Source organism: Lagenorhynchus albirostris, chromosome 5 (assembly GCF_949774975.1).
Source record: "Lagenorhynchus albirostris chromosome 5, mLagAlb1.1, whole genome shotgun sequence".
Lineage (NCBI taxonomy): Eukaryota > Metazoa > Chordata > Mammalia > Artiodactyla > Delphinidae > Lagenorhynchus > Lagenorhynchus albirostris.
This window is the reverse complement of record NC_083099.1, coordinates 90,159,999-90,181,897: the sequence shown is the minus strand read 5'-3', so window position 1 is coordinate 90,181,897 and position 21,899 is coordinate 90,159,999. Positions and strand designations below refer to the sequence as shown.

The following is a 21,899-nucleotide window of genomic DNA, read 5'->3' as shown; positions in this document are numbered from 1 at the left end:
AACATGGGTTTATAACCTTTATGTTATAATCTAATTAAGCCTTGTTTAAACTGGATTCATGAGTGAAGCTGGTTATTTTTAGTTATAATATTTATTGGTGCAGTGTAAAAAATCTTCTGGTTTTTCTTAGTCTCAGTCTGATATTTGTTAGTTACATTACATTTGCAATTATATATCTAATTTTTTTCTTTATGTATCATAGGAATTGCTCTACAGTCAATAACGGGCAGTCAACGTAAGTATGTTTAAAAACCAAATGCCTAAGTGACCTTGGATAGCTAAGGGGCACCTATAGATTTTTACTTGGTCAGATAAACTGTATGATAAACAGTAATTGTTTGTTATAAGATCGGAAAATTTTATGGTCAGATTACTACTGGTCAGCTGAATCTAGTATGAGCCTTTATTCTGCCTTTGTCTTAGTGCACATGCCCTAGGGTTTACCCTAACAGAGTATTTTAACTTTTGACACACAGGGCACTTCAACAGGCAAAAATGCCTACCTGCTTGCTCTACCTGCTCATATATGCTACTGTTTAGCTTATGTAACTTTTATCTGGTTAACTATCCATTGTTAAGCTATATACTTTTCTGCCAGGTTGGTAAGTTACTAATTTTTTTAATTTCCATTTATGTACTGTTGGGTTTTTTAAAATGGAATTCAAATTTTGCAATTAAAATTATACTTAAGAAAGTAACACCATGGGTTTTGTTTGGAGTAAAATTATACTTAAGAAAGTAACACAATGGGTTTTGTTTGGACCATCTGTGACCAGTCACATGAAGTCCACAAGTTTAGGTACTGAATCTCTAGAGCAGTGTCAAGGATCATGGTATCAAGGAAGTCACATAATTGGGGACTGATACCCTTTAATAACCTTTGATTATAAAAAAGGGAAAAAAAATCTAGCTTTTCCTTCTCTTTATGTTTCAGACTTATGCCCTAAAATAATACTAGTTGCAATATTTAATAAGGTCAATGTCAGGATACTCAAAAACTTAGTATTTAGAATTGACTTAAGTTCTACATTATCTGTATCTATAGTCTGCTTAAGATAACAGTCAAGTATCTTAGCATTTGAGTTTATATTGATTGGTTTCAGGCTAGTATATGTACCTGTTATTTGGTCATTGATAAATGGGCATTTTATTTTCATTTAGTATTTGAACAGAGTAAGATGTCTTCCATTTCTGGGGTGGTGTTATGGGGGTAGTAAATATATTCAAAATAGTGATAAGAGGCTAAAATTATATGCATCCAGACTTTGAGTGTTTTGGTTTTAATATTTAGGTATTGAAATAGAAGAGTTACAAAATGAAGAAGAAGAACTAAGTCCACCTCTTATGGAGTACAATATAAATGTGAAATCAATCCCTGAAATACAGTTAGCAGAAATGAATAAAGATGGGGCATCGATACCCAGTGAATCTTCAACAGAATCTATTAAAGATCTCCAGGAAGTATAACTGCTCATTAATATTTGAATTAGAAGAACTTAAGGCTTTTAGCTTGTTGCATGTGCTATTCTTAAAGCCTCCCAGACAATCTTAGTTTATATTTATCAAAGTGTTTACACAGAGCTTGAATTGGAATGGTTCTTTTCCCAATACTTTCTTCCATAATCTTTCCTGCCTTAGCCATATATTTTGGCAGCATTTATTGAACACTTATTATGTGCCTGGCACATGTTTCTTCATCCTGAGTGGTAGAATGGATGTGGGAGGTTAACAGAAAGTAGAAGAAAGCATAGTGGGGAATAGAAGGAGAGAGAAAGGAAGAGAAAACAGGGATATTTCAATGCTATTTACACAGAGGTAGAATTAAAACCATCCAGGATGTATTTCTTTACAGATAAGTGGTAACAGATATTATGTAGTCACTAAATTCTTCCTAGGCTTAATTTTTCATCTAATGGACCTGAATATGTTGATTTTTTTAAGGTGCCTTCCTCCTCTGTTACTCATGCATGCACGTGTGCAAGTGAGGACCTCTGAGCTCTTTTCAGTAGCCTACTTATTGACATTATATGTTGTTCCTTTATACATCAGTGATTTCTCAAGCAGAAAACTGAGATTAAAATTAAGATGAAAATAATTTTCCATAGAATCTAGAAGGAAAGTGTGATCTATATTAGAAGATAAAAGATCCCAGTGGTTAGAGGAAATACTTTTGTAAAGTAATCCATTGTGCAGTTTGAATTGCATATTAAATAAATGATTTATTTCTTATCTATCAGGTTAAGAGTAAACCAAAGAAAAAGAAAAAGACCAAGAATAAAAAGGTAAGAGGCTATATTAGTGTTATAATAGAGGAATGTCTGATTATGAACACTTAGGTTTAATACATTGTTTTACTATTAGTTAGAACTTAAAATTAGTCCAAGTAGACATGTAGCACAAATGACTTATAAATGTTCATAGCTTATTGAATATATGATTATAGAGAAGTCTATGTATGTTAGATTCTGAAAATGATTTAAACTTACAGTATGCCCTACTTTACTTCCCTAAATCATAATATATACATTTAAATATATAAGTAATGAAACTGAATTAGTCACTTGGAAATTTCACTAATTTCTGTGTACGACTCTCATTTTAAAAAAATGCCTACTCTTTTTTTTTTTTTACATCTTTATTGGAGTATAATTGCTTTACAATGGTGTGTTAGTTTCTGCTTTATAACAAAGTGAATCAATTATACATATATTCCCATATCTCTTCCCTCTTGCATCTCTCTCCCTCCCACCCTCCCTATTCCACCCCTCTAGGTGGTCACAAAGCACCGAGCTGATCTCCTTTTGCTATGCGGCTGCTTCCCACTAGTTATCTATTTTACATTTGGTAGTGTATATATGTCCATGCCACTCTCTCACTTTGTCACAGCTTACCTTTCCCCCTCCCCACATCCTCAAGTCCATTCTCTAGTAGGTCTGTGTCTTTATGTAGGTTCTTTATGTAGGTTCTTCATGACATTTTTTTTTCTTAAATTCCATATATATGTGTTATCATACGGTATTTGTCTTTGTCTTTCTGACTTACTTCACTCTGTCCATCCACCTCATTACAACTAGCTCAATTTCGTTTCTTTTTATGGCTGAGTAATATTCCATTGTATATATGTGCCACATCTTCTTTATCCATTCATCTGATGATGGACACTTAGGTTGCCTACTCTGTTTTAAACACAGCTTCTTTTCATATTTTTACAGATAAGTTCAGAAGCATTTTTCAAAACCTAAGAAATCTTGATTTTCTCCTTTGTGTCTAAGACTCTTCCAACAATGCAGTAATGTACAAAAATGATACAAATCCAAGAAGCTTCTTTATGCCTCTTCCTGTTATTTGAGAGTTGTAAAATGAACAAGTTATGATCTGTAGCACAGTTTTAGCAAGAAGTCTCTTAATAGCTTGAAAAATTACAAGAGAAAGTCAAGGGTATTTTTTTATTGGCTTAATTCTTTAAAGTTAAGACTTTATTATTTTAGAGCAGTTTTTTTGGTTTAGAGCAAAATTATGGGGAAGATACAGAGATTTCGCATATACCTCCTGCCCCCACACATGCACAGCCTCTTCAACCAACATTCCCCAGCAGAGTGGTACATTTGTTACAATTGAGGGACCTAAATTGATATATCATAATTATCCAAAATCCATACTTTACATTTTGGTTCACTCTTGTTGTTGTACATTCCTATGGATTTGGACTCAAGATAATTTTTTTATTAAGCATATAGCTAACCGCTATGCTACGTAAACTTTACTGTGAAAAATGTTATTTTCTGGTTTGAAACATATATTTAAAGTCTAGATTATCTTATAAACTGAGAATATTTGCCCAACTACAATCTGATAAGTTCATGTTATTAGTCATTTAGAAGTATACACAAACTTTAGTCATAAATGAAATTTTACACAAATGAAAGTAAATTTACAAAATACTTACTGAGGTACAAAACAAAATAAAGATTATTTTATACTCTGATAAGTAAAATATCAATATAATTTTCATATTTATCAAAAGTTATTTTGAAAATTAATTTTTAAAATAAATTTTGTTTTTAAAAGACATGAGTACAAATATTTTTTCTTACTTTTAGACCATTCATATATAATAAAATGCAACCTGATTCATTAGTTTAGCTGCTATTTTTTATTTTTGCCAAAGCATTGGTAAGTCCCAGGTCTAATACTGCATAAGGCTGACCAAGTAAATCTACAGCTATGAGACCACAAATCTAAGCTCCAAGTGTTACAGTGTGTCTCTTCCTTACTTCCAAAAGATTAAAATATGTTAATACTTGGATTCTCAGTTTTAGCTAAATGGAAAGCCCCACTTCTATGTCAAATTGAAATTAAACAGGGAATAAACATAAGCAGAAATAATGTAAATGCTACTTAAAATTTATACACTAGTAATATTAAAAATTTCTTATTAAACTCAGCAACTATCTAGGAATTTTTTTGTTTTCTTTAAACATCCTAAGTTTACTTCCAATTTATTTTATTAAAAAAATTGAGATACTTTGAAAACAAACTAATTTTATCAAGATAAAATTTCAGCATCAGAAGAGAGATCGTGTATCTTATATCTTTTATCGACATTTGAAGTATAAACCTAAAAAACGCTTAAAATTTTTCATATGACTATTTCATATACAATAGTCCTCCTAGTCATTTACTCAATTACTGTTATAGAAGCAAATAATTGTCTAGTATAATGTAAGCAACCAATTATAAAAAGCTGAGTCAATCAAATTCTCTTATCAAGAGTTCTCCTCACGAAAACTTCTAGCATATAGAAGTTTGTGTTATACAGAGTGACTATAAAGTCCTTATGTGTGAAATTATGTCCTCTCTTAATTATTTGATTTTCAGCATGTCTACCTAATAATAGTTGAGGTCCTAAAAACACCTATCAGGGATTCTCTGGATGAAGATGACGAAAAAGTAAAATTTGTGTAGCAAATAGAGTATGTATAGAGGTGTAAATGACTCTTTTGAGAGTTCATTAGTTCTTTCTTCCCAATTCCATTCCCTACTCAGAGGGACTGAGGGTTAGGAATAGAAAAGGAAGGTAAAGCAGATAGCAGAAGTATAGAATGCTTTGAGATTGAAGCCTTGGGGAAAAAAGAAATATGGCAGGAAATAAATCAGGCTTTTCAAAGTGGATGTCACCTCTAAAGGGAAGTTGCTGAGATGCATGTAAGACAGGCATGAAGTTGTCCTGGAAAGAGCTTAAAAGGAGTTTTAGAAATACAGGTATCTCACGCTTTTCGAAATTCACTTTATGCCACTTCGTTTTTTATGAAAGACCTGCAATAGTATCTGTTTGTGCTAACCAAAAGAAATCTGAAGAGGATTTTTGCTTATACAAAAAAAAGGTACAGACTAACCTCATTTTATTGCACTTTGCTTTATTGCACTTTGCAGATACTGTATTTTTTACAAATTGAAGGTTTGTGGCAACCCTGCATCAAGCAAGTCTATTGGCACCATTTTCCCAACAGCATTGACTCACTTTGTGTTTCTGTGTCGCATTTTGGTAATTCTCACATTTCAAACTTTTTCATTATTATTATTTTATTATGGTGATCTGTGATCAGTGATCTTTTTTTTAGGTATAGTTGATTTACAATATTATATTAGTTTTGAGTATACAACAGTGATTCAAAATTTTTATTGATTATACTCCATTCAAAGTTATTATAAAATATTGGCTCTATTCCCTGTGCTGTACAATATATCCTTTTAGTTTATTTATTTTATACAAAGTATTTTGTACATCTTAATCCTCTACCCCTATAATGTCCCTCCCCACTTCCCTCTCCCCATTGGTAACTACTAGTTTGTCTTCTATATCTTTGAGTCTGATTCTGTTTTGTTATATTTATTCGTTTTATTTTTTAGATTCCAAATATAAGTGATACCATATAGCATTTGTCTTTCTCTGTCTGACTTATTTCACTAATCATAATACTCTCTAGGTCCATCCATGTTGTTGCAAATGGTAAAATTTCATTCTTTTTTATGGCTGAGTAGTATTCCATTGTGTATATATACCATATTTTCTTTACCCATTCATCTATTGATGGACGCTTAGGTTGCTTCCATATCTTGGCTAGCATAAATAATGCTTATGAACATTGTGGTGCATGTGTCTTTTAAATTAGTGTTTTTATTTTCTTTGGCTGTACACTCAGGAGTGGAATTGCTGGATCATGTGGTAGTTGTATTTTTGGTTTCTTGAGGAACCTCTGTACTGTTTTCCATAGTGGCTGCACCAATTTCCATTCCTACCAAAGGTGTACAGTGTTCCTTTTCTCCACATCCTTGCTGACATTTGTTATTAGTGGTCTTTTTGATTATAGCCATTTTGACACGTGAGGTGATATCTCACTGTGGTTTTTTTTTTTGCGGTACGCGGGCCTCTCACTGTTGTGGCCTCTCCCGTTGCGGAGCACAGGCTCCGGACGCGCAGGCTCAGCAGCCATGGCTCACGGGCCCAGCCGCTCCACGGCATGTGGGATCTTCCCAGACCGGGGCACAAACCCGTGTCCCCTGCATCAGCAGGCAGACTCTCAACCACTGCGCCACCAGGGAAGCCCCTCATTGTGGTTTTGATTTGCATTTCTCTGATGATTTGCAATGTTGAGCATCTTTTCATGTGCCTGTTGGCCATCTGTATGTCCTCTGAAGAAAAACGTCTATTCAGGTCTTCTGTTCATTATTTAATCAGGTTGTTTGGGTTTTTTGGTTTTTTTTTTTAATATTGAGTTGTATGAACTGTCTGTGTTGGATATTAAACCGGTTTTGGTCATATCATTTGCAAATATTTTCTCCCATTCAGTAGGTTATCTTTTCATTTTGTTGATGGTTTCCTTTGCTGTGCAAAAGCTTTTAAATTTAATTAGGTCCCATTTGTTAATTTTTGCTTTTCTTCCCTTTGCCTTAGGAGACAGATCCAAAAAATATATTGCTACAATTTTTGTCAAAGAGTGCTCTGCCTATGTGTTTTTCTAGGGGTTTTATAGTTTCTGGTCCTAAATTTAAGTCCTTAATCTCTTTTGAGTTTATTTTTGTATATGGCATGAGAAAATGTTCTAATTTCAGTCTTTTACATGTAGCTGTTCAGCTGTTCCAGCACTACTTATTGAAGAGAATGTCTTTTCCCCATTGCATATTCTTGCCTCCTTTGTCATAGATTACTTGACCGTAAGTGTGTGGGTTTATTCCTGGGTGGCTCTCTATTCTATTCCTTTGATCCATGTGTCTGTTTCTTTGCCAGTATGACACTGCTTTGATTACTGTAGCTTTGTAGTACAGTCTGAAGTCAGGGAGCATGATACCTCCAGCAATGCTTTTCTTTCTCAGGATTGCTTTGGCTATTCAGGGTCTTTGGATTTTCATACAAAATTTAGAATTATTTGTTTTAGTTCTGTGAAAAATGCCATTGGTATTTTGATAGGGATTGCATTGAATCTGTGAATTGCTTTGGGTAGTATAGTCATTTTAACAATATTAATTCTTCCAATCTGTGAACATGGTATATCTACCCATCACTTTGTGTTATCTTCAACTTCTTTCATCAGTATCTTTAGTTTTCCAAGTACAGGCCTTTTACCTCCATGTATTTATTCCTAGGTATTTCATTCTTTTTGATGCAATGGTAAATGGGATTGTTTTCTCAATTTCTCTTTCTGATATTTCTTTGTTAGTGTAGAGAAATGCAACAGATTTCTGTATATTAATTCTGTATCCTGTGACTTTACTGAATTCATTGATGAGCTCTAGTAGTTTTCTAGTGGTGTTTTTAGGGTTTTCTATGTATAATATCATGTCATCTGCAAACAGAAACAGTTTTACTACCTCCCTTCCAATTTGGATTATTTTTCTTTCTTCTTCTTGTCTGTAGCTAGGACTTCCAAAATTGTGTTGAATAGAACTAGCAAGAGTGGGCATCATTGTTTTGTTCCTGATGCTTTCAGCTTTTCACCATTGAGTATGATGTTAACTGTGGACTTATCATATATGGCCTTTATTTTGTTGAGGTATATTCCCTCTGTACCTACTTTGTGGAGAAATTTTATCATAAACGGATGTTGAGTTTTGTCAAAAGCTTTCTTTACATCTATTGGGATGATCATATGATTTTTATTCTTCAGTTTATTAATGTGGTATATCACATTGATTGATTTGTGGATAGTGAACCATCTTTGCATCCCTGGGATAAATCCCACTTGAAGTGATCAGTGATCTTTGGTATTACTATTGTAATTTTTATATTTTGGGTTGCCACAAACCATGCCCATTACAAGATAATGCCACCTTAAAAGATAAATGTGTGTATTCTGACTGCTCCACTGACCAGCTATTCCCTCATCTCTCTCCCTCTCCTTGGGTTTTCTTATTCCCTGAGATGCAACAATATTGAAAAAGACCAATTAATAACCCTACAAAGGCCTCTAAGTGTTCAAATGAAGGGAAGAGTTGCAGGTCTCTCACTTTGAATCAAGAGCTAGAAATGATTAACCTTAGAGAGGAAGTTATGTTGAAAGCTGGGATAGGCCAAAAGCTAGGCCTGTTGTGCCAAACAGTTAGCCAAGTTGTGAATGCAAAGGAAAAGTTCTTGAAGTAAATTAAAGAGCTACTCCAGTGAACACAGGAATGGTAAGGAAGTGAAACAGCCTTATTGCTGATAAGGAGAAAATTTCAGTATTCTGGATAGAAGATTAAACCAGCCACAACATTGCCTTCAACCAAAGCCTAATCTAGAACAAGGCCGTAACTCTCTTCAATTCTGTAAAGGCTGAGAGAGGTGAGGAAGCTGCAGAAGAAACGTTTGAAGCCAGCAGAGGTTGGTTCATGAAGTTTAAGGAAAGAAGCTATCTCCATAACTTCAGAGTACAAGGTGAAGCAACAAGCACTGATGCAGAAGCTGCAGCAAGTTATCCAGAAGATCTAGCTAAGATAATTAATGAAGGTGACTATACTAAATAACAGATTTTTCAATGTAGACAAAACAGCCTTCTATTGGAAGAAGATGCCATCTAGAGCTTTCATAGATGAAGAGAAGTAATACCTGGCTTCAAAACTCCAACACACAGGCTGACTCTCTTGTTAGGGAATAATGCAGCTAGTGATTTTAAGTTGAAGCCAGTACTCATTTGCCATTCTGAAAATCCTAGGGTCCTTAAGAATTATGCTAAATCAACTCTGTCTATACTCCCGAAATGGAACAACAATGCCTGGATGACAACACATCTGTTTACAACATGATTTACTAAATATATTAAGCCTACTGTTGAGAGCTACTGCTCAGAAAGAAAGATTTCTGGATGTCGGTTCAAGATGGTGGACCACAAGCACGTGTGCTCACTCCCTCTTTCGAGAACACCAGAATTACAACTAACTGTTGAACAGTCATTGACAGGAAGACACTGGAACTCACCAAAAAAGATACCCCACATCCAAAGACAAAGGAGAAGCTGCAATGAGACAGTAGGAAGGGTGCAATCACAATAAAATCAAATCACATAACCGCTGGGTAGGTGACTCACAAACTGGAGAACAATTATACCACAGAAGTCCACCCACTGGAATGAAGGTTCCGAGCGCCACGTCAGGCTTCCCAACCTGGGGGTCCGGCAATGGGAGGAGGAATTTGCAGAGAATCAGACTTTGAAGGCTAGTGGGATTTGACTGCAGGATTTTGACAGGACTAGGGGAAACAGAGACTCCACTCTTGGAGGGCATACACAAAGTAGTGTATGCATAAGGACCCAGGGGGCAGGAGCAGTGACCCCATAGGAGGCTGAACCAGACCTACCTGCTACTGTTGGAGGGACTCCTTCAGAGGCAGGGGATGGCTGTGGCTCACCACGGAGACAAGAACACTGGCAGAAGAAGTTCTGGAAAGTACTCCTTGGCGTGAGCCCTCCTGGAGTCCACCATTAGCCCCACCAAAGAGCTTGTAGCCTCCAGTGCTGCGTTGCCTCAGGCCAAACAACCAACAGGGAGGGAATTCAGCCCCACCCAGCAGCAGACAGGCAGATTAAAGTTTTACTGAGCTCAGCCCACCACAGCAACACCCAGATCTACCCACCACCAATCCCTCCCATCAGGAAGCTTGCACAGGCCTCTTAGATAGCCGCATCCACCAGAGGGCAGACAGCAGAAGCAAGAAGAACTACAATCCTGCATCCTGTGGAACAAAAACCACATTGACAGAAAGACAGGCAAAATGAAAAGGCAGAGGGCTATGTACCAGATGAAGGAACAAGATAAAACCCCAGAAAAACAATTAAATGAAATGGAGATAGGCAACCTTCCAGAAAAAGAATTCACAATAATGATAGTGAAGATGATCGAGGAACTCGGAAAAAGAATGGAGGCAAAAATTGAGAAGATGCAAGAAATGTTTAACAAAGACCTACAAGAATTAACAAAAATATACCTAGAAGAATTAAAGAACAAACAGACATGAACAATATAATAACTGAAATCAAAAAATACACTAGAACGAATCAGTAGCAGAATAACGGAGGCAGAAGAACAGATAAGTGACCTAGAAGACAGAATGGAGGAATTCACTGCCACAGAAGAGAATAAAGAAAAATGAATGAAAAGAAATGAAGGCAGCCTAAGAGACCTCTGGGACAACATTAAACCCATCAACATTTGCATTATAGGGGTCCCAGAAGGAGAAGAGAGATAGAAAGGACCTGAGAAAATATTTGAAGAGATTATAGTTAAAAACTTCCCTAACATGGGAAACAAAATAGCCACCCAAGTCCAGGAAACGCAGAGAGTCCCAGGCAGGGTAAACCCAAGGAGAAACATGTGGAGACACATAGTAATCAGATTGACAAAAATTAAAGACAAAGAAAAATTATTAAAGGCAACAAGGGAAAAACGACAAATAACATACAAGGGAACTCCCATAAGGTTAACAGCTGATTTCTCAGCAGAAACTAAAAGCGAAAAGGGAGTGGCATGATGTATTTAAAGTGATGAAAGGGAAGAAGCTGCAACCAAGATTACTCTGTTCAGCAGGGATCTCATTTAGATTTGACAGAGAAATCAACAGCTTCACAGACAAACAAAAGCTAAGAGAATTCAGCACCACCAAACCAGCTCTACAACAAATGATAAAGGAACTTCTCTAAGTGGGAGACACAAGAGAAGAAAAAGACCTACAAAAACAAACCCATAACAATTAGGAAAGTGGTAATAGGAACATACATATAGATAATTACCTTAAGCGTGAATGGATTAAATGCTCCAACCAAAAGACACAGGCTCGCTGAATGGATACAAAAACAAGACCCATATATGTGCTGTCTACAAGAGACCCACTTCATACCTAGGACACATAAAGACAGAAGGTGAGGGGATGGAAAAAGATATTCCATGCAAATGGAAATCAAAAGAAAGCTGGAGTAGCAATACTCGAATCAGATAAAATAGACTTTAAAATAAAGAATGTTATAAGAGACAAAGAAGGAAGGACACTACATAATGATCAAGGGATCAATCCAAGAAGAATATATAACAATTATAAATATATATGCACCCAACATTGGAGCACCTTAATACATAAGGCAAATACTAACAGCTATAAAAGGGGAAATCAACAGTAACACAATAATAGTGGGGGACTTTAACACCTCACACCAATGGACAGATCATCCAGACAGAAAAATAACAAGGAAACACAAGCTTTAAATGATACAATAGACCAGATAGATTTAATTGATATTTATATGACATTCCATCCAAAAATAGCAGATTACGCTTTCTTCACAAGTGCACATGAACATACTCCAGGATAGATCACATTTTGGGTAACAAATCAAGCCTTGGTAAATTTAAGAAAATTGAAATCATATCAAAGCATCTTTTCTGACCACAACACTATGAGATTAGAAATAAATTACAGGGAGAAAAACGTAGAAAAGCACAAGCACATGGAGGCTAAACAATCCATTAATAAATAACCAAGAGATCACTGAAGAAATCAAGGAGGAAATTAAAAAATACCTAGAAACAAATGACAATGAAAACACGGTGGCCCAAAACCTCTGGGATAAAGCAAAAGGACTTCTAAGAGGGAAGTTTATAGCAATACAGTCCTACCTCAAGAAACAAGAAAAATCTCAAGTAAACAACCTAACCTTACACCTAAAGCAATTAGAGAAAGAAGAACAAAAAAATCCCAAAGTTAGCAGAAGGAAAGAAATCGTAAAGATCATATCAGAAATAAATGAAAAAGAAATGATGGAAATGATAGCAAAGATCAATAAAACTAAAAGCTGCTTCTTTGAGAGGATAAACACAATTGATAAACCATTAGCTAGACTCATCAAGACTTAAATAAACAGAATTAGAAATGAAAAAGGAGAAGTAACAATGGACACTGCAGAAATACAAAGCATCATGAGAGAATACTACAAGCAACTATATGCCACCAAAATGGACAACCTGGAAGAAATGGACAAATTCTTAGAAAAGCACAACCTTCCAAGACTGAACCAGGAAGAAATACAAAATATAAACAGACCAATCACAAGCACTGAAATTGAAACTGTGATTAAAAATCTTCCAACAAACAAAAGCCCAGGACCAGATGGCTTCACAGGCCAATTCTATCAAACATTTAGAGAAGAGCTAACACCTGTCCTTCTCAAACTCTTCCAAAATATAGCAGAGGGAGGAACACTCCCAAACTCATTCTATGAGGCCACCATCACCCTGATACCAAACCAGATAAAGATGTCACAAAGAAAGAAAACTACAGGCCAATATCATTGATGAACATAGACACAAAAATCCTCAACAAAATACTAGCAAACAGAGTCCAGCAGCTCATTAAAAGTTTCATACACCATAATCAAGTGGGGTTTATCCCAGGAAAGCAAGAATTCTCAATATTCGCAAATCAATCAATGTGATACACCATATTAACAAATTGAAGGATAAAAACCATATGATCATCTCAAGAGATGTAGAAAAAGCTTTTGACAAAATTTAACATCCATTTATGATAAAAACCCTGCAGAAACTAGGCATAGAGGGAACTTACCTCAACGTAATAAAGGCCATATATGACAAACCCACAGCCAACATCACAGCCAACCCATAGCCACAGTTCTCAATGGTGAAAAACTGAAACCATTTCCACTAAAATCAGGAACAAGACAAGGTTGCCACTCTCACCAGTATTATTCAACATAGTTTTGGAAATTTTAGCCACAGCAATCGGAGATAAAAAATAAAAGGAAGCCAAATCGGAAAAGAAGAAGTAAACCTGTCACTATTTGCAGATGACATGATACTATACATACAGAATCCTAAAGCTGTCACCAGAAAACTGTTAATCAATGAATTTGGTAAAGTAGCAGGATACAAAATTAATGCACAGAAATCTCTTGTATTCCTATACGCTAATGATGAAAAATCTGAAAGAGAAATTAAGGAAACACTCCCGTTTACCATTGCAACAAAAAGAATAAAATACCTAGGAATAAACCTACCTAAGTAGACAAAAGAACTATATGCAGAAAACTATAAGACACTGATGAAAGAAATTAAAGATGATACCAACAGATGGAGAGATACACCATGTTCTTGGATTAGAAGAATCAACATTGTGAAAATGACTATACTACCCAAAGCAATCTACAGATTCAATGCACTCCCTATCAATCTCCCAGTGGCATTTTTCACAGAACTAGAACAAAAAATCTTAAAATTTGTATGGAAACACAAACACCCCAAATAGCCAAAGCAATCTTAAGAAAGAAAAACGGAGCTGGAGGAATCAGGCTCCATGACTTCAGACTATACTACAAAGCTACAGTAATCAAGACAGTATGGTACTGACACAAAAACAGAAATATAGATCAATGGAACAGGATAGAAAGCCCAGAGATAAACTCACACACATATGGTCACCTTATCTTTGATAAAGGAGGCAAGAATATACAATGGAGAAAAGACAGTCTCTTCAATAAGTGGTGCTGGGAAAACTGGACAGCTACATGTAAAAGAATGAAATTAGAACACTTCCTAACACTATACACAAAAATAAACTCAAAATGGATTAAAGACCTAAATGTAAGGCCAGACACTATAAAACTCTTAGAGGAAAACATAGGCAGAACACTCTATGACATAAATCACAGCAAGATCCTTTTTGACCCACCTCCTAGAGAAATGGAAATAAAAATAAACAAATGGGACCTAATAAAACTTAGCCTTTGCACAGCAATGGAAACCATAAACAGGATAACCCTCAGAATGGGAGAAAATATTTGCCAATGAATCAAGAGACAAAGGATTAATCTCTTAAATATATAAACAGCTCACATAGCTCAATATTAAAAAAAAAAAAATCCAAAACTGGTCAGAGGACCTAAATAGACATTTCTCCAAAGAAGACCTACAGATGGTCAAGAAGCACATGAAAAGCTGCTCAACATCAACAGTTATTAGAGAAATGCAAATCAAAACTACAATGAGGTATCACCTCACACCAGTTAGAATGGGCATCATCAGAAAATCTACAAACAACAAATGCTGGAGAGGGTGTGGAGAAAAGGGAACCCTCTTGCACTGTTGGTGGGAATGTAAATTGATGCAGCCACTATGGAGAACAGTATGGAGGTTCCTTAAAAAACTAAAAATGGAATTACCATATAACCCAGCAATCCCACTACTGGGCATATACCCTGAGAAAACCATAATTCAGAAAGACACATGCACCCCAGTGTTCATTGCAGCACTATTTACAATAGCCAGGACATGGAAGCAACCTGAATGCCCATCGACAGATGAATGATTAAAGAAGATGTGGTACATATATACAATGGAATATTACTCAGCCATAAAAAGGAACAAAGTTGGGTCATTTGTAGAGATGTGGATGGACCTAGAGAGTGTCATACAGAGTGAAGTAAGTCAGAAAGAGAAAAACAAATATTGTATATTAGGGCATATATGTGGAATCTAGAAAGGTGCTGCAGATGAACCGGTTTGCAAGGCAGAAATAGAGACACAAATGTAGAGAACAAACGTATGGACACCTGAAGGGGGAAAGTGGGCAGTGGGTGGTGGTGAGATGAATTGGGAGATTGGGATTGACATATATACACTAATACATATAAAATAGATAACTAATAAGAACCTACTGTATAAAAAATAAATTCAAAAAAATAAAGTAAAACAAAATAAAAGACAAAGATTTCTTTCAAAATATTACTGCTCATTGACAATGTACCTGGTCACTGAGGAACTCTGATGGAAATGTACAGTGAAATTAATGTTGTTTTCATGCCTGCTAACACAGCATCTGTTCTGCCGCCTGTGGATGAAGGAGTCACTTGGACTTTCTAGTCTTATTATTTAAGAAATACATTTTGTGAGGCTGCAGTTACCATAGGTAGTGAGTCCACTGATGGATTTGGGCAAAGTCAATTGAAAACATTCTGGAAAGGATTCACCTTTCTAGATGCCATTAAAAATATTCATAATTCATGGGAAGAGGTCAAAATATCAACATTAACAGGAGTTTGGAAGAAGTTGATTCCAGCCCTAATGGATGAAACTGAAGGATCTAAGATTTCAGTAGAGGAAGTAATTGCAGATGTGAAAATAGCAAGAGAACTGGAAATAGAAGTGGAGCCTGAAGATGTGACTGAATCTCAGTTGCTGCAATCTCATGATAAAACTTTAATGGATAAGGAGCTGCTTCTTACAGATGAGCAAAGAAAGTGGTTTCTTGAGATGGAATCTACTCCTGGTGACAGTGCTGTAACAACTGTTGAAATGACAACAAAGGATTAAAATATGACAGAAACTTAGTTGGTAAAGCAAGGGCAGGGTTTGAGAGAATTGACTCCAATTTTGAAAGAAGTTCTACTGTGGGTAAAATGCTGTCAAACAGAGAAATCATTCATAAAAGGAAGAGGCAATTAATGCAACAAACTTCACTGTTGTCGTATTTTAAGAAATTGCCACAGCCATTGCAACTTTCAGCAACCATCACCCTGATTAGTCAGCAGCCATCAACATCAAGGCAAGACCATCTACCAAAGAAAAGACTACAGTTTGCTGAAGGCTTAGATCATGGTTAGCATTTTTTAGCAATAAAGTATTTTTAAATTAAGGTGTACACATTTTTTAAGACATAAGGCTATATTGCACACTTAATAGCCTGCAATATAGTATAAACATATATGAACTGGGAAACCAAAAAATTCATGTGACTTGCTTTATTGCAATATTCACCTTATTGGGGTTGTCTGGAACCGAACCTTCATTACCTCTAAGGTATGCCTGTAATTGCTTCTTCATTTTATGCCATTTCAGTTTATGAAAGGTTCCAAAGGAATGCTCTACTTTGGGATAGCGGGGGAACCTATACTTAATTATACTAGATATGTTCATTATGAACAATCAAAGGTCTTTTCAACTTAGTTATTCAAGTACACTAGAACCAAGGCAGGAGTTGATAATTCTAAATTGTAAAATCAAATTGGCACTGGACATTGAACAGACAATGAAATGCAAAAATCTTCTTAGTATACAGACAATAAAACAAATTAGTAAGTATATCATGGAATCTGTGGGGAAAGAGGCCTGAAGTTTCTTGTAAACAAGGTGGTAGTAGAAATTAATACTGTAATTTATATGACAGTAATTGATACTCAATAGAAAGGTGATATAAAAGAGTAATTAATACTCTTTAGTATGTTAACTGTCATTGATATTATAATAGGTTGCTGTTATAGTTTTATTTTTAATGAAAATAAAATATAGGGCTGTTTAATATTTCCTCCCAATTCTGATCTCCCTAACACTTTTTCCCTATAAGATTCTTAATATATCAATCTGCTTTCTCTTTACATGTAGACTTTCAAGAACTCTTGTAATTAGTATTGGATTCTGTAAATGAAAATTACATACACAATTGCAATATCTGTCCCAAGATACTGCAATAGATACAAACTCTGCCACAACACTTACTTCCAATATCTGAATCAGTGATTTTCAAGTTGTGTTTCATGACTCAGTGGTAGATTATAAAATCAATTTGGTGCGTCACAACTATCATTTTAAAAAAAGAAATAGAATTAGTATGAATAAAAAAAATTTCAGAGTTCATCACTCATTGTCTTAGTTCGGGCTGCTATAGCAAACTACCATTAAAATGGGTGGCAAAAACAACATTTCTCACGGTTCTGGAGGCTGGAAAATTCAAGATCAAGGTGCCAGCAGATTCAGTGTCTGGTGAAGGCTGTCTTCTTAATTTGCAGACAGCTACCTTTTCATTGTATCATCACACGTTGGAGAAAGTGATCAAGCATGCACAAGCGAGCAAGCTAGCTCTCTGGTCTCTTCTCATAAGGGTGCTAATCCCATCATGAGGACTCCACATCCTCTAAACCTAATTACCTCCCAATGGCCATACCTCCAGTTACCATCACACTGGGGGTTAGGGTTTCAACCTAAGAATTTTGGAGGCACACAAACATGCAGTCCATAACACACATAATATGAGTAAGGTTTATTTCATGGGACTTACATTTCAGTTTTATGCTTATGTATAAAAATATATATGTAAGTACATTTGAGTTATAATGTAAATTATATTTCTTATTTTGGTTGTGGTCAAAAAGCTTGAGAAATGCTGACCTAAATGCAGTTAGATCACTGTGCTGTATCAACATAGTTGATACATAATACTAATTCTTGATGTTATTTTTCAGAATAAGGAATCTAAAGAAGAGCAAGTGTAAGTATTAGTTTATTTAATTTTTAAATCTGTCTTAGTACTGTCAAAGTGTGCTTTGCCAGAATGACACAGCCTTGCTTTAGAACGTGTTCTCACTAAGAGAAGAATAGACAGTTTTTTTGGTCTTAATAAGTTGTCAGGTTTTTTTTAACTGAAAGTGACAAAAAGTTAAATTATCATTTATTTTGGGAGAATAGAATCTCTTGGCATTTTCCTATCAATGTATGGCTACTCAAGAGTCATCCAACGCTAACTGCTTTCTTCAAGGACTAAATTTGGTTCCAGTATAAAATCCTTTAAAATATAGTCTAGATTGTAGTTAGCCAAATATAGACTAAGTTAAACTTAACCTTAAAGGCAGATTATTGTTTGTCCCAGTGACCCTTTTATAAAAGAGTTTGGTTTGGTTTGGTTTGTTTAATTAACCTGAGATGTTTGATTGGTTTTTTTTAACCCCAGTTGTTAATGGTGAATTTTGGACCTTTACTGGAAACCTTTTAATGTCTAAAGAACATTGAGAGCTATATTCTACAACCATATGATTAATGACAGTGTAGTAGAGGAAGGAAGTGGGGGAGACATTCAATAAAGAGATCATTATACCCACCAAAGAGTTGATAACTGAAAATTAGTTACTTTAGAGAACTCTCTGTGAGGACATAATTAAGATAACTTTAAAATGGTAACAAGAACATATTTTGGTAACTTTAAAGCCATCGATTTTGATATTTTCTCATTGATTAATGGACATGATCCACTCGGTAAGTTAATAGTTCATCATCCAAGATGGGTTTTCTCTTTCTTTGTCAACAAGTTGAGCCACTAATGCAATAGGTTTTTTTGTTTTTTTGTTTGTTTTTGCGGTACGCGGGCCTCTCACTGTTGTGGCCTCTCCCATTGCAGAGCACAGGCTCCGGACGCGCAGGCTCAGTGAGCATGGCTCACGGGCCAGCTGCTCCACGGCATGTGGGATCTTCCCAGACCAGGGCACGAACCCGTGTCCCCTGAATCAGCAGGCAGACTCTCAACCACTGCGCCACCAGAGAAGCCTTTTTTTTTTTCTATAGAGCAGCTTATTAGTTATCCATTTTATACATATTAGTGTATCTATGTCAATCCCAATCTCCCAATTCATCCCACCACCCCTCCCGCCACTTTTCCCCCTTGGTGTCCATACATTTGTTCTCGCATCTGTGTCTCAATTTCTGCCCTGCAAACTGGTTCATCTGTACCATTTTTCTACGTTCCACATATATGTGTTTATACATGATATTTGTTTTTCTAACTTACTTCACTCTGTATGACAGTCTCTACGTCCATCCACGTCTCTACAAATGATCCAATTTCGTTCCTTTTTTATGTCCAAGTAATATTCCATTGTATATATGTACCACATCTTCTTTATTCATTCATCTGTCAATGGGCATTTAGGTTGCTTCCATATTCTGGCTATTGTAAATAGTGCTGCAGTGAACACTGGGGTGCATGTGTCTTTTTGAATTATGGTTTTATCTGGGTGTATGCCTAGTAGTGGGATTGCTGGGTCATATGGTAATTCTAGTTTTTTAAGGAACCTCCATATTGTTCTCCATAGTGGCTGTATCAATTTACATTCCCACCAACAGTGCAAGAGGGCTCCCTTTTCTCCACAACCTCTCCAGCATTTGTTGTTTGTAGATTTTCTGATGATGCCCATTCTAACTGGTGTGAGGTGATAACCTCATTGTAGTTTTGATTTGCACTTCTCTAATAATTAGTGATGTTGAGCAGCTTTTCATGTGCTTCCTGGCCATCTGTATGTCTTCTTTGGAGAAATGTCTATTTAGGTCTTCTTCCCATTTTTGGATTGGGTTGTTTGTTTTTTTAATATTGAGCTGCATGAGCTGTTTATATATTTTGGAGATTAACCCTTTGTCCGTTGATTTGTTTGCAACTATTTTCTCCCATTCTGAGGGTTGTCTTTTCATCTTGTTTGTAGTTTCCTTTGCTGTGCAAAATCTTTTAAGTTTCATTAGGTCCCATTGGTTTATTTTTGGTTTTATTTCCATTACTCTAGGAGGTGGATCAAAAAAGATCTTGCTGTGATTTATGTCAGAGAGTGTTCTTCCTATGTTTTCCTCTAAGAGTTTTATAGTGTCCGGTCTTACATTCAGGTCTCGAATCCATTTTGAGTTTATTTTTGTGTATGGTGTTAGGGAGTGTTCTAATTTCATTCTTTTACATGTAGCTGTCCAGTTTTCCCAGCACCACTTATTGAGGAGACTGTCTTTTCTCCATTGTATATCCTTGCCTCCTTTGTCATAGATTAGTTGACCATAGGTGCATGGGTTTGTCTCTGGGCTTTCTATCCTATTCCATTGATCTATATTTCTGTTTTTGTGCCAGTACCATATTGTCTTGATTACTGTAGCTTTGTAGTATAGTCTGAAATTCGGGAGCCTGATTCCTCCAGCTCCGTTTTTTTTCCCTCAAGACTGCTTTGGCTATTCGGGGTCTTTTGTGTCTCCATACAACTTTTAAGATTTTTTGTTCTAGTTCTGTGAAAAATGCCATTGGTAATTTGATAGGGATTGCGTTGAATCTGTAGATTGCTTTGGGTAGTATAGTCATTTTCACAATGTTGATTCTTCTAATCCAAGAACATGGTATATCTCTCCATCTCTTGGTATGTTTAATTTCTTTCATCAGTGTCTTATAGTTTTCTGCATACAGTTCTTTTGTCTTCCTAGGTAGGTTTATTCTTAGGTATTTTATTCTTTTTGTTGCAATGGTAAATGGGAGTGTTTCCTTAATTTCTCTTTCAGGTTTTTCATCATTAGTTTATAGGAATGTAAGAGATTTCTGTGCATAAATTTTGTATCATGCAACTTTACCAAATTCATTCATTAGCTCTAGTAGTTTTCTGGTGACATCTTTAGGATTCTTTATGTATAGTATCATGTCATCTGCAAATGGTGACAGTTTTACTTCTTTTCAAATTTGTATTCCTTTTATTTCTTTTTCTTCTCTGATTGACGTGCCTAGGACTTCCAAAACTATGTTGAATAATAGTGGTGAGAGTGGACATCCTTGTCTTTTTCCTGATGTTAGAGGAAATACTTTCCGTTTTTCACCATTGAGAATGATGTTTGCTCTGGGTTTGTTGTATATGGCCTTTATTATGTTGAGGTAGGTTCCCTCTATGCCGACTTTCTGGAGAGTTTTTATCACAAATGGGTGTTGAATTTTGTCAAAAGCTTTTTCTGCATCTGTTGAGATGATCATATGGTTTGTCTTCTTCAATTTGTTAATATGGTGTATCATATTAATTGATTTGCTTATATTGAAGAATCCTTGCATCCCTGCGATAAATCCCACTTGATCATGGTGTATGATCCTTTTAATGTGTTGTTGGATTCTGTTTGCTAGTATTTTGTTGAGGAATTTTGCATCTATATTCATCAGTGATATTGGTCTGTGATTTTCTTTTTCTGTAGTATCTTTGTCTGGTTTTGGTATCAGGGTGATGGTGGCCTCATAGAATGAGTTTGGGAGTGTTCCTTCCTGTGCAATTTTTTGGAAGAGTTTGAGAAGGATGGGTGTTAGCTCTTATCTAAATGTTTGATAGAATTCACATGTGAAGCCATCTGGTCCTGGACTTTTGTTTTTTGGAAGATTTTTTTTTTTTTTTTGCGGTACGTGGGCCTCTCACAGTTGTGGCCTCTCCTGTTGCAGAGCACAGGCTCCGGACGTGCAGGCTCAATGGCCATGGCTCACGGGCCCAGCCGCTCTGTGGCATGTGGGATCTTCCCAGACCGGGGCACGAACCCATGACCCCTGCATCGGTAGGTGGACTCCCAACCACTACGCCACCAGGGAAGCCCCTTTTGGAAGATTTTTAATCACAGTTTCAATTTCATTCCTTGTGATTGGTCTGTTCATATTTTCTATTTCTTCCTGGTTTAGTCTTGGAAGGTTATACCTTTCTAAGAATTTGTCCATTTCTTCCAGGTTGTCCATTTTGTTGGCATAGAGTTGCTTGTAGTAGTCTCTTAGAATGCTTTGTATTTCTGCCGTGTCTGTTGTAACTTCTCCTTTTTCATTTCTAATTTTATTGAATTGA

The 21,899-nt window shown here is 35.9% G+C and overlaps 1 protein-coding gene across 2 annotated transcripts in view; it reads left to right on the top strand.

Annotated features, from left to right (window-relative positions):
- Positions 1–21,899, top strand: part of DZIP3 (DAZ interacting zinc finger protein 3) — a 121,667-nt gene that overhangs the window by 63,903 nt on the left and 35,865 nt on the right. For both annotated transcript variants that reach the window (XR_009540770.1, XM_060150637.1), the window contains exons 15-18: positions 203–235; positions 1,292–1,461; positions 2,238–2,282; positions 17,772–17,797. Coding sequence is in view for 1 of the 2 variants with exons in the window: in XM_060150637.1 (XP_060006620.1) it covers positions 203–235; positions 1,292–1,461; positions 2,238–2,282; positions 17,772–17,797 (274 nt within the window). In the remaining variant the exon portion in view is untranslated. The remainder of the gene's footprint in view (positions 1–202; positions 236–1,291; positions 1,462–2,237; positions 2,283–17,771; positions 17,798–21,899) is intronic.